The 12,870-nt window shown below is 45.5% G+C and overlaps 1 protein-coding gene across 1 annotated transcript in view; it reads right to left on the bottom strand.

The window, feature by feature from the left end:
- Nucleotides 1–12,870, bottom strand: part of tbc1d32 (TBC1 domain family, member 32) — a 61,884-nt gene that overhangs the window by 42,195 nt on the left and 6,819 nt on the right. Inside the window, exons 10-15 of the mRNA XM_073816377.1 lie at nt 12,201–12,260; nt 11,845–11,947; nt 4,810–4,947; nt 4,619–4,708; nt 2,774–2,916; nt 335–462 (exon numbers count right to left, since the gene is read on the bottom strand). Coding sequence (XP_073672478.1) covers nt 335–462; nt 2,774–2,916; nt 4,619–4,708; nt 4,810–4,947; nt 11,845–11,947; nt 12,201–12,260 — 662 coding nt within the window. The remainder of the gene's footprint in view (nt 1–334; nt 463–2,773; nt 2,917–4,618; nt 4,709–4,809; nt 4,948–11,844; nt 11,948–12,200; nt 12,261–12,870) is intronic.

Genomic DNA, 12,870 nt, shown 5'->3' with positions numbered 1-12,870 from the left:
ACATATTACAGTGCATTATAATTATAATTAGTTCACTTCCAGAATAAAAAAATTCTAGATAATTTACTCATAACTTTCTTCAGTCAAAAAGACAACCTGGGCTGTTCTATTATATTCTATTCACATTAACTTTTTGTTTCTTTCACAAAGTATGCTACAACTCATCTCACTGAAGACACAGGTGTCAAAGGTTCCTTTCTTTTATTAAGAAGCTCGTTCTTTCATCTATGCATGCTGATGATATATATGGCACAAGTGCCGACTGGCTCAAGATGACACTAGCAGGAAGAAGAAATAATGAATGTAACCTGAGAGCAAAATTAGATTTACTTACCTTTCACCCTCGGCCGAGACGAGATTTCTGTCATAAAGCAGGAGTGATAAACCTCGTTCAGTGGTAGCGATCCTCGCCAGCGCGTCTGCTATGTGAGTCAAGGCACTTTCTAGGGAATTTAATTTGGGCTGCAACAAAAGACAAATTGAAAATGCTTGGGGTGAACAGTATAATGCATATAAAATGCTGCAGATGAGGTCTCTGATGAGATGTTATATAGAAGGTTACCGTTTTATTTCAAAATTTAAATTAACAGGATTCTTCTGTAGTGCTATATGTGACCATGGACCACAAAACCAGTCATAAGGTTAAATTTGACGAAACTGAGATATATACATCATATGAAAGCTCAATAAATAAGCTTTCTATTGGTATATGGTTTGTAAGTATAGGATAATATTTGGCAGAGATACATCTATTTGAAAATCTGGAATCCGAAGGTGCAAAAAAATCAAAATACTGAGAAAATCACCTTTAAAGTGGTCCAAATTAAATTCTTAACAATGCATATTACTAATCAAAACTTACATTTTGATATATTTATAGTAGGAATTTTACAAAAAATCTTAATGGATCATGATCTTTACTTAATTTCCTAATGATTTTTGGCATAAAAGAAAAATCAATAATTTTGACCCATGCTATGTATTTTTGGCTATTGCTATAAATATACCCCAGCGACTTAAGACTGGTTTTGTGGTCCAGGGTCACATATAAGTAAAATATATTCTGTTTAGGTTTTCCTTGACGATACCGCATGGAAATAGCATCAATTCCTTTCTTATACGTACTGTCACAGACTTGCTATAGAATCCATCTGCTATGAAAGGATTATTTCACTTCCAGATTAAAATGTCCTGATAATTTACTCACCCCTATGTCATCCAATATGTTCATGTCTTTCTTTCTTCAGTCGAAAAGAAATAAAGGTTTTTGAGGAAAACATTGCAGGATTTTTCTCTATATAGTAGACTTCAAGGGATCAGCAGGTTGAAGGTCCAAATTGCAGTTTCAATGCAGCTTCAAAGGCTCTATACAACCCCAGCTGAGGAATAAGGTTCTTATCTAGCGAAACAATCTGTCATTTTCTAAAAGAAAAAATGTATATACTTTTTAACCACAAATGCTCATCTTGCATTAGCCCCACCTCACGTATTACCAAGTCATGCATGCGTGATGTAGGCCTGAAGTACCGACCCACTGTTTACAATGAACGTGCAAAGAATGTCAAAGTCAAAAAGAAAGGTAAAACAACTATGGTGAACGATTTTTGCCCTACCTTACCTTCTTGAACCAATGCACACAAAGAAAGAACTAACCCTGCGTGACCTTCCCATTGTGATTATGCAATGCGTGAAGACACAAATGGGCTTGATATGATTCTTTAGGGTCTTAATGTCAAAATCAACCCTTTTTAGAGCAAGCTATTCTGTTGCATGTTCCTTTAAACGCTAATGAGATCTGCTCGCCCCACCCCTCTCTGCCATGGGATGATGAGCCGTAATGTTTACTTTAGCCGAATTTAGCAAATCAAACTTGCTAACTAGCACATTATTAAGAAAGGCCATTTGCAAAGATGCATAAAAACCCTTATACTCATTTCTGCTGTGGGTGAAGCTGCATCATGAATGATTCGCACAAACATAGACGCATATGTAGATAGGGATCTGTGCTTTCCTTTCAAAAACGAAAGTAACGTTAATAAATTTGAAATGTTTTCACAGAGATAAGATCTTTTTTAAATGTCTGGGATCATGTAGAGCCCTTTGAAGCTGCTCTGAAACTGGAATTTGGACCTTAACCCGTTGGTCACCATTGAAGTTCACCATATGGAGAAAAAATCTGGAATGTTTTCCTCAAAAACCTTACTTTCTTTTCGACTGAAGAAAGAAAGACATGAACATCTTGGATGACAGGGGGGTGAGTATTAAATTATCAGGAAATTTTTATTCTGGAAGAAACTAATCCTTTAATGTATCATTTGGTCTGTGTTATCTCACAAAATCAATATTTTGTAAAATTACGTACATGTACACTAATATTAAAAAGTTTTGGTTCAGTTCAATTTGCTTTGTTTTTTTTAAAGAAAATCAGCAAGGATGCATTGAATCAATCAAATGTGACAATAATGACTCTTTAGTTGCACCCTGGAAATGTATATACTGTAGATACACAGTATGATGTTTTAATGTTGTCATATTAACATAAAACCTCACACTAGTATATCAATGTTTATACAGTATTCAGCAACTTCCTGTTGTGAAGAACAAATGTGAACTACTTGTGAAGATTTTGAACTACTTGCCTACAGTTTCCACATAAATTCAAAGGAAATTTATATTATATAAAACTGCAAAACAGGGCCTAGTTTAGAATGATTTCATAACCATGTCTAGACTCTTGATTATGTGCTGATGGGAGTGTTCATGTTGTGCTGACCAGCTTTCCTTTGAGCAGGGTAATAACAGGAGCCAGTAGAGTTTCTATAACAGGGATTTTGTAGAGACACTCCACGGCACACTCGGTGCGGTCACACAGGGTCCTTAACACTTCCATCACAAGATTAGTTGGGGACAGGGAGTCTAGAGAATATACACAAACACATACACACCTCTGTGATAACTTGTTAGGAGCTTCAGGACATCTTGGTTGTTATTGGCCTTAAGCGTTAAGCTCAGTTAATGAATGATTTAAAGTGCAGTGCAAACTGTCCAATGAGGACAAACTAGGAAAAACAAACAAACAAAAAAAAACAAAACAAATGGAAAACATAGCCTACCTATGTGGTTCAATATGTGATTTGTGCTTTATGCTACCTGGTTAAAGCCTGGTTCACCTGAAAATGAGAATTCTGTCATCATATGCACCAAATTTATAAGACTTACTTTCCACCGTGGGAGCCAAAATGAGAAATGTTGAATAATCAGGGGGGTCACTGATTTCGATGCAATTACAATAGATGAGGATTGAAGGTTTCAAACATTAAAAGGGACATGGATGTTTTTCAAAAATGGACTTTGCATTTTGAAAGCAAGTCATATAGGTTTGGATAGACATGAGAGTGAGTAAGCAATGACAGATTTTTCATTTTTGGTGAAAATAAACATCCTAATTAAAGAAGTTCACTTCCAGAACAAAAGATTACAGATAATGTACTCCCTTTTCGCAAAGAAATTATGTTTTTTGAGGAAAATATTCCAGGATTTATATACATATAATAGACTTATATGGTGCCCCGAGTTTGAACTTCCAAAATGCAGTTTAAATGCGGCTTCAAACGGTCCCAAATGCAGTTGTAAACGATCCCAGCTGAGGAAGAAGGGTCTTATTTAATACTTTTTAACCTCAAACGCTAGTCTTGTCTTACTCTCCCTGAACTCTGTGTATTCTGGGTTAAGACAGTTAAGGTATGTCGAAAAACTCCTATCATATTTTCTTCCTCAACTTCAAAAATCATTTAAAAAACACCCTACATCGCTACAGAAGTATTGACCCAGACTTTACAAAGTGAACATGCAAAAAAGATCAAACACCCTTAACAGAAAAGGTAAAACAGCGATGTAGGACAAATTTGAAGTTGAGGGAGAACATAAGATAGGAGTTTTTTCGACATACCCTAATGGTCTTGAACTGAAAATAGTTCAGGGAGAGCAAGACAAGACAAGGGTATGACTTTAAAAAGTATATAAATTGTATATTATTAATGAAAACAACCGATCGTTTCACTAGATAAAACCCTTCTTCTTTGGCTGGGATTGTTTACAACCGCATTTGGGATTGTTTAAAGCCGCATTTAAACTGCATTTTGAAAGTTCAAAATCAGGGCACCATTGAAGTCCACTATATAAAGAAAAATCCTAAAATGTCTTCCTCAAAAAACATAATTTCTTTACAACTGGAGAAAGAATGACATGAATATCTTGGATGACAAGGGGCTAGGTACATTATCTGTAATTTTTTGTTCTGTAAGTGAACGTTAACTTTAATAATCAGTCTCATATAATTATATAATGTGCAGTCCTGTAAGTTTTGCCTGTAAAAGTATTTTATTCTCCCAAGGAAGCAAGTTTATTGACAAGAAGATGATATAATATAACCTTGTCCTGGTACTGATACAGTATTATCACTGTGAGATGGATGATTTGGCACACCTAACATCTACATAATAGCAGTCATAAAAATCACATGCTTAGACTTTAAGATGCACTTCCTAAGGGCAGGTCTGGTTGAGTTTCTGAGTTAGAATCAATCAGAGTTTATTATTCTAGTATTCTAATGACGCACCTGCATGTGTCGTCTCACCACAGGATGGTTTTGGGTGTTGGTACATGATATTGATCAGAATCACAACCAAGTCAGTCAAGGTTACCGGATCTGAAACAGGCGACAAAAATGTAGGATAGTTTAGTGAGTCAGATTTGCTTTTCTCAAACAACATCCACAATCTGTGTTTGTTTCCTCCCTTCTAAACCTACCTCTCCGCTTCTTCACTTTAATGGGAAAAAGTTTCCTTCCATTAGTGTACATCACAAGCCTCCCGAGCACGCACAGCGAGTGAACGAAATAAACAAACTCCAGCTCTTTAGAAGTGTAGAGAGTTCTCCGAGCAGGGCCTGAGGGGCAAAACACAAGAACATCTCATTCGCAGAGCATGCTCTAAATGGATTCAGTCATTTGCATGTGACCTCCTGTTTCTGAATTAGCACTGAAATATACATTTGAATCTTTAAACAAACCTGAGTGCAAAAAGGTGGCATATTCAAAGAGCATTAGAGAGGAAAGTTGTTTGGGTTATTTACTGCATCCCATAATCAAAAGAAATTTATAAAATAATTAAATTTGATATAAAAAGCATAAAGGAAAAATATTTTAATTACATTTTTAATTGTAATTTTTTTGTTTGTTGCATTTTTTAAATGATTCTCATGACAGTTAAGTACATTTGATATATTGTGGTATACCTCATTTAATTTAGGCTGAATAATTAGGAGTCATAGAAATATGTTTTTAAAAAAATTAACAGTAAAGTATCTCTATACATTAAACTATTGAGAATTTGCAGGTGGAAATGTGAATTGCCATGAAAATTATGGAAAATGCATTTTAAAACATCTTTTTCGTTTTTTTAAATGTCACCAGTTAGAGATTTCAAAAGTTTTTTGACCTTTTAAAGATAAGGTAAATTGATTCCACTGAAATATGACATTTGAAATCTGTAATAATACTACATGAATAACCTTAGTGACTATTCTGTGGAACTGATCATAGAAACTAGATAAGCGTCTTTTGAATACAGCTCATGTGTCATGAATGTTTTACAGCTGTGGGTGGTTTGAAAGTCTGGTAGCTACGGCTGGTGAATACAGCTGAAGATAATGCAATCAGTCAACACTATATGTATGTTTGGAAGTTTTTTTTTTTTCATGCAAGTCTTCTAACTACAATACAGAACGTCTCGGGTTACGTATGTAACCTTAGTTCCCTGAGGGAACGAGACGCCGCGTCAGGAACGCTATGGGGAACGCCATTGGCGGGCCGCACTCTGAACTGTGTATAACAACCAATGAAATGACGGGGGTGACGTCACAGGCGCGGTGACGTCACCGACCAGGAAGTATAAAGCACGTGCGTTTGAAGCCGGCGGCAGCTCTTTAGGAATGAAGCGAGCGCCGCAGGGTGCGGGAATTATGGTCCGAGACGCGGCGTCTCGTTCCCTCAGGGAACTAAGGTTACATACGTAACCCGAGACGTTCCCTTCCGGGAACTCGAGCCGCGTCAGGAACGCTATGGGGAACGAGACTACCAACGCCCCCATAATTACCGAGCCCTGCGAGTGTCTGCTCAACCAGGGTGGAAAAAGAGAGAGCCCTTGTCTAGCATTACGCGGACAAGAAGGCCCTGTAGTCCTCGGCCCTCGGGCACACGAGGAATGGTAGTCTTCCTCTGTCTGGTCGCCAGCCAGAACGAGAGGTACTCCACGGCCCTCAGGCACACGCAGAGTCTTAGTCCTTTGTCTGGGAGTTAGCCAGAACAAGAGGGACCGAATGACCACTGTCTAGCACTCGGCGGACAGATGGTGTGGGAAGTCCTCGGTCCGCAGACCCACGAGGACGGTGAGCTCGACCTCAAGGCTCCTCGGCCCTCGGGCACACGAGGAGAGGGTGATCCTTTGTCTGGGGGTTCAGCCAGAACAAGAGGGATCCAAGGCTCGGCCTGGAGCTCCGCCAGGACGCGAGGGAATAAGCCATTGTCTAGCATTACGCGGACAAGAGGGCACTGCAATCCCCGGCCCTCGGGCTCACGGGGAAGACAGTAGGTGCCTCTGCCTGGTAGCCAGCCAGTGCATGAGGCACTCCTCGGCCTTCTGTGAAGGCAGACGAGGAGTCTTAGTCCTTGGTCTGGGGAAAGCCAGAAACCAGAGGGACCGGAGTACACTCGGTCTGATAGCATCCTGCGTCAGAACACGAGGAGAATTAAGCCATTGTCTAGCATTCCGCGGACAAGAGGGCTGTACAGTTCTCGGCCCTCGGGCACACGAGAACCGTGACCTCTGCCTGGTTCGCCAGCCAGTGCGAGAGGCACCCCTCGGCCCTCGGGCTCACGAGGGGTCTTAGTCCTTTGTCTGGGGGTTCTGCCAGGACAAGAGGGACTGAAAGGGCTTTTGTCTAGCTTTCACGGACAAAAGGGGGAAAGTTTTGCAGATCTCTTATGAGTGGCGAAACGACTTCTCTTCTTTCCGCAGAAAGAATGCGCCTTGAGAAGTCTCCTCCTGGCTAGGGAGGTGGCTGCCCCTCTAGGCCTAGCGCACTAGGCCGAGAGTACAGCCGAGCCTGGAGCGGCTCTGAGGTCGAGCTCGTAATACCTAACGAATGTTAGGGGCGTGGACCAACCCGCAGCATTGCAGATGTCTTGTATTGGGACACCTGCCGTCAGAGCTCTCGAGGCACTCATGCCCCGAGTAGAGTGAGCCTTGAGTCCCAACGGTGAGGGGAGATCAGAGGACTCGTAAGCAGTAGTTATGGCATCGATGATCCATCTACTAATAGTGGGTTTTGAAGCTGGGCTCCCCCTCTTAGGGGGGCCGTAACAGACAAACAGTTGCTCTGTTTTACGCCACGTGGCAGCTCTGTGGACGTATGCGTCTAAAGCTCTGACTGGGCACATGCAGTTTAACTTCCTGTGACCTGGCTCCACGTATGGAGGAGGATAGAACGCCTGCAGCGTTACTGGCTGCGGTGCTAGGGAGGGGACCTTCGGGACGTACCCGACCCTGGGATATAGAAAGGCCTTGGCCATCCCTGGGGCAAACTCTAAATGAGATGGGGCCACTGAAAGGGCCTGCAGATCGCCTACTCTCTTGAGGGAGGTGAGTGCTAACAGGAGCGCCGTCTTAACTGTGAGGGCGCGATCCGTAGACTCCTCTAAGGGCTCGAATGGAGGCTTGCAGAGAGCTTCTAGCACCACAGCGAGGTCCCACGTGGGGACCCTGGGTGTCACTCGAGGCCTCAGCCTGAGCGCACCGCGGAGGAACCGTATGACCAAGGGCTCTCTACCTACTGAGAGGCCACCTAAAGGGGCGTGGTAGGCACTTATGGCCGCCACGTATACCTTTAGAGTGGAGTGAGCTAGCCCTGCGGATAGGCGAGACTGTAGGAACTCCAGAACTGTACCGACCGGGCAGTTGACTGGGTCCAGGTGGCGCTCGCGGCACCATCTCGCGAATAAGTTCCACTTAAGGCCATACAGTTTCCTCGTAGAGGGAGCTCTGGATTGGAGAAGGGTCTCAACAACCTCGGTTGAGAGACCCGCTCCTATGAGTTGTGCCCCCTCAGGGGCCACACCCATAACCTCCACCTCTCTGGGTGGGGGTGGCATATTGCGCCCCCAGCCTGAGACAGGAGGTCCCTCCTGACGGGAATCTCCCACGGAGAGCCGTCTAGGAGAGATACCAGGTCCGAGAACCATACTCGTGCCGGCCAGTACGGGGCTACTAGTAGCAGCCGCACTTGAAACCGACGGACCCGTTCCAGAACTCCCGGGAGCAGAGCGATCGGGGGAAAGGCGTACAGACGCAGCCTCGGCCACGTCTGTGCCATGGCATCCAGCCCCAGTGGAGCTGGATGAACTAGAGAGTACCAGAGGGGACAGTGCGATGTCTCCTGAGTCGCAAACAGGTCCACCTGAGCCTGGCCAAACACTCTCCAGATCTGCTTCACCACCTCTGGGTGAAGCATCCATTCCCCGGGCCTCGGCCCCTGCCTTGACAGGACGTCTGCTCCCACATTCAGATGTCCAGGAATATGGACTGCTCTCAGGGAGAGGAATTTCTCTTGAGACCAAAGGAGTATCCGGTACGCCAGCTTGTACAAGGGGCGTGAGCGGAGTCCTCCTTGGTGGTTTATGTAGTAAACCACCGCAGTGCTGTCTGTACGGACCAGCACGTGTTTGTTTCTTAGGTCTGTGAGAAACCTCTTTAGGGTCAGGGATACTGCCAGCATCTCTAAGCGGTTTATGTGCCACGAGAGATGGTGGGCGCTCCATAGGCCTTGGGCTGAGCGGCCACGCATGACCGCCCCCCAACCGGTAAGGGAAGCGTCGGTCGCTAGCGTGATGCGGCGACCAGGCACTCCCAGAACCGGTCCCTGAGAGAGGAACCAGGGTTTCCTCCACATGGCCAAGGCACGTAGGCAACGCCGCGTGACCTTGATCTTGCGGAGTGGGTTTCCCCTCGGGGAGAACCCCCTGGTCCTGAGCCACCACTGCAGTGGTCTCATGTGCAGCAGTCCAAAAGGTATCACGTTGGAAGCGGCTGCCATAAGACCTAACAGTACTTGAAACTGTTTGACAGTGAGTGACTGGCCTAGCTTTACTGCATTCACTGCGGTCAGTATGGAATCGACTCGTGCAGGAGACATGCGTGCCTGCATGGAGATCGAATCCCACACTACGCCTAAGTAAGTGGTCCTCTGTAGTGGAGAAAGCACACTCTTCTTGGCGTTGAGTCTCAACCCTAACTCTTTCATGTGAGCGAGAACAGCACCTCGATGCTGAACCGCTAACTGTTAGTTGAGTATGCGGATGCCCTGGAGTCACAGTGGAGCCAGCGCAGCATCCACACACTTCGTGAAAGTGCGAGGTGAGAGAGCTAGGCCGAAAGGAAGCACTCTGTCTTGGTAAGCCTTGCCCCTGAAAGCGAACCTGAGATACTTCCTGTGCTAAAGAACCAGAAAGTTCACTAAGGGTACCAGCCTCTCGAGACTGGTGTCTGGATTTACTTGAGGAACTAACTCGGAGTCCTGAAACAGCGAACTGGCAGGAAGCGCCGGAATTAGCTCCTCGGAAAACCCCCGCGGGGGTTGCGAACTCTCCAGGGCCGCTACGTTTCCGGGCGGACCAGCTAGAGGATGCTCGCGGGAGATAGCCGCGCCCTGTAACACTGGCAGGGTTAGCTGACTCATCTCCTGAGGGCCACGAAGGGGTCTGAAACCCGCACCTGGAGGTACGGTGCAAACCCCCTCGAGAGGGGCTGCCCTCAACGGCCCTGAACCACAACCGTCAGGGCCGCTTAGCCGAGGACTTCCTTGACTGGAGGACGACCCTCAGGTCAGGCCTCTTCGTCTTGGAAGCCCCCGACTTAGAGCGTTGCTTTCCGGGTCCCCTAGGCTGGGCCGGGGGAGCACGGGCGGCAACGCTCTGTTTTTGTGCCTCTCTATGGGAGCTCGTACACGGCTGAGGCTGCTTCTTAGATGGTGCAGCAGCCTCAGAGGAGAACACGCGGCGAGGAAGGAAAGTTCTGAACGCCGCCGCCTGCTTGCGGGCCTCCTGGTGCCTGGCCACAACGGTATCAACCGAAGCACCAAAGAGGCCAGATGGTTGCAGGGGGGCGTCCAGAAGCGTGACCCTGTCCTTCTCTTTTACGTCGGACAGGGTCAGCCAGAGATGCCTCTCCGCGGCCACCAGGGCTGCCATAGACCGCCCAACAGCACGGGCGGCCTCCTTGGTGGCGCGGAGAGCGAGATCTGCAGTTTTTTGCATCTCTGTGACGCTAACTTCCTCGCCGCTGCTGAACTCCTTCAGCAGGTCAGCCTGGTAGGCTTGCAGGATGCCCATGGTGTGAAGGCAAGACCCTGCTTGACCTGCTGCCGTGTATGCCTTACCCATCAGGCCAGATGTGACTTTAAGGGGCCTGGTGGGTAAGGACGGAGCCTTCAAGGATGATGCCGAGCCGGGTGACAGATAGCCCGCAAGCGTCTGTTCAACCCGTGGCATCGTCCTATAGCCACTCTCCTCTGCCCCCCCCACATTTCCATAATTTTCAGCGGGGGAGAAAAGACGGGAGGAGTATGGCTTTTCCCACGATCTCGCTAGCTCTTGGTGGAGATCGGGGAAGAAGGGAAGGCTCCGTTTTGGAGGTGCTGACTTTGTCCGCAGGAAGCGATCATCTAATCGGCTTCGCTGCGGCTCATGTGATTGCTGTTGTTCTGCGGGCCATGTGATGTGTAATTTGGCTACCGCATTAGTCAGCACCTCTACGAGCTCCTCATAGTGAGGCGAGCGTGATGGCGGTTGTGGTTCCTCTGTAACACTTTCAATGTCAACCTCCTCGGAGGAAGACAAGAGGAACTCGGGGACCTCCTCCCGGGGGGAAGAAACCGCAGCGCGGGCTTCCACATCCAGGAGGAGATCGCTCGATCCGCTGAGTGAGGGCGGAGATAGGGGATCACCCGTCTCCATACCCTCCAGCAGATCGAGCTGCGAGCCCCACGAGTGCAGCCGCCGCTCCGCCTCGGCGGAAGCGGGGCCAGACCCACGGGGCACGCTAGTGAAAGCCCCCTCCTCGAAGAGGGCTTTCCGGGAGCGAAGCAGACGCACCGGCAGGCGTTCACAGTGCTCACAGCCAGCCTTTTCGAGGGCTGACTGTGCATGCTCCGCTCCCAAGCAGACCACGCATAGACTGTGTGTATCCCCACCAACAATGAAGCGTTGGCAGGGAGGGACACACTGTCTATGCGGGCGCTTAACCACCATCAAACTCTTTTTCTTAATAGGTTGTAAAGATGCCATTCTACTCAAATAAAAGTGTGTCAAACTGGACACAAAAACAGCAGAAATGGCAAGACAGACACAGACACAGAGCGCTCTCGCTGAATGACAAAAGCTGCCGCCGGCTTCAAACGCACGTGCTTTATACTTCCTGGTCGGTGACGTCACCGCGCCTGTGACGTCACCCCCGTCATTTCATTGGTTGTTATACACAGTTCAGAGTGCGGCCCGCCAATGGCGTTCCCCATAGCGTTCCTGACGCGGCTCGAGTTCCCGGAAGGGAACCAGAATTCTGGGAAAGTTTTGCACTGTAAGTCCGCAAACCCTTGGAATTATCTCTGGCAATGATAATCTAGCTAGTTGACCATGAGAAGACAGTTTGTAACAGCACACAGGGGAAAACATAAGCCAGGTTGTCAGATAAAGTATGATAGTGCGTGCACAATGTGGGCAAAAGTTCAACGTACCAATCTGCTGATGTTCCAGGCTGTGGATAATTTCCAAAGTTTCTTCTCTAACCGAATCACAGGAATCGAAGTAATAAATGCACTGCTGCAGAGCATTAACAATCTGGGGAAAAGAATCCATAAAATCCATAATTAATTACTTGAATACATACTATTATTAGCATTACACTGTTCATTTTAAAGGTAGGCTATATTAGGAATAGAATATTATGATACTACAAACTATACTACAATTTCTACAATGTGCAGTATGCATAGTGTGCACAGTATGCAGATTTTAGATGCAAGCCACTAAACATGCTCATAAAATCTATTTAAATTCTACATACCAAAACTGCATAGTATATATAACTCACCAAAGACTTGTATTTCCTCTCAAGAAGTCGTAACACAACGGTTCTGCTGTAGTAGCCATGCTAGAAGACAATATTTTGACATTTATTTTTAACAGTACTGCACATAAAAATATAAACTTAATTGTCAAACTAAATTTGAAGTCAAAAGTTTACATACACCTTCCAGAATCTGCAAAATGTAAATTATTTTACCAAAATAAGAGGGATCATACAAAATACGTTATTTTTTATATAGTACTCACCTGAATAAGATATTTCACATTAAATACGTTTACATATAGTCCACCAGAGAAAATAATAGTTGAATTTATAAAAATTACCCTGTTCAAAAGTTTACATACACTTGATTTTTTTATACTGTGTTGTTACTGAATGATCCACAGCTGTGTTTTTTTTGTTTAGTTTTTTTAGTGATAGTTGTCCATGAGTCCCTTGTTAGTCCCGAACAGTTAAACTGCCCACTGTTCTTCAGAAAAATCCATCAGGTCTCACATATTCTTTGTTTTTTTTTTCAGAATTTTTGTGTATTTGAACCCTTTCCAACAATGACTGTATGATTTTGAGATCCATCTTTTCACACTGAGGACACCTGAGGGACTGTTATGCAACTTTTACTGAAGGTTCAAACACTGATGCTCCAGAAGGAAAATCCATGCATTAAGAGACAGGG

The sequence above is a fragment of the Garra rufa genome, chromosome 13 (genome assembly GCF_049309525.1).
Source record: "Garra rufa chromosome 13, GarRuf1.0, whole genome shotgun sequence".
In the NCBI taxonomy this organism is placed as follows: Eukaryota; Metazoa; Chordata; class Actinopteri; order Cypriniformes; family Cyprinidae; genus Garra; species Garra rufa.
The sequence above is the reverse complement of the archived record's forward strand: the minus strand, read 5'-3'. Positions and strand labels throughout refer to the sequence as shown.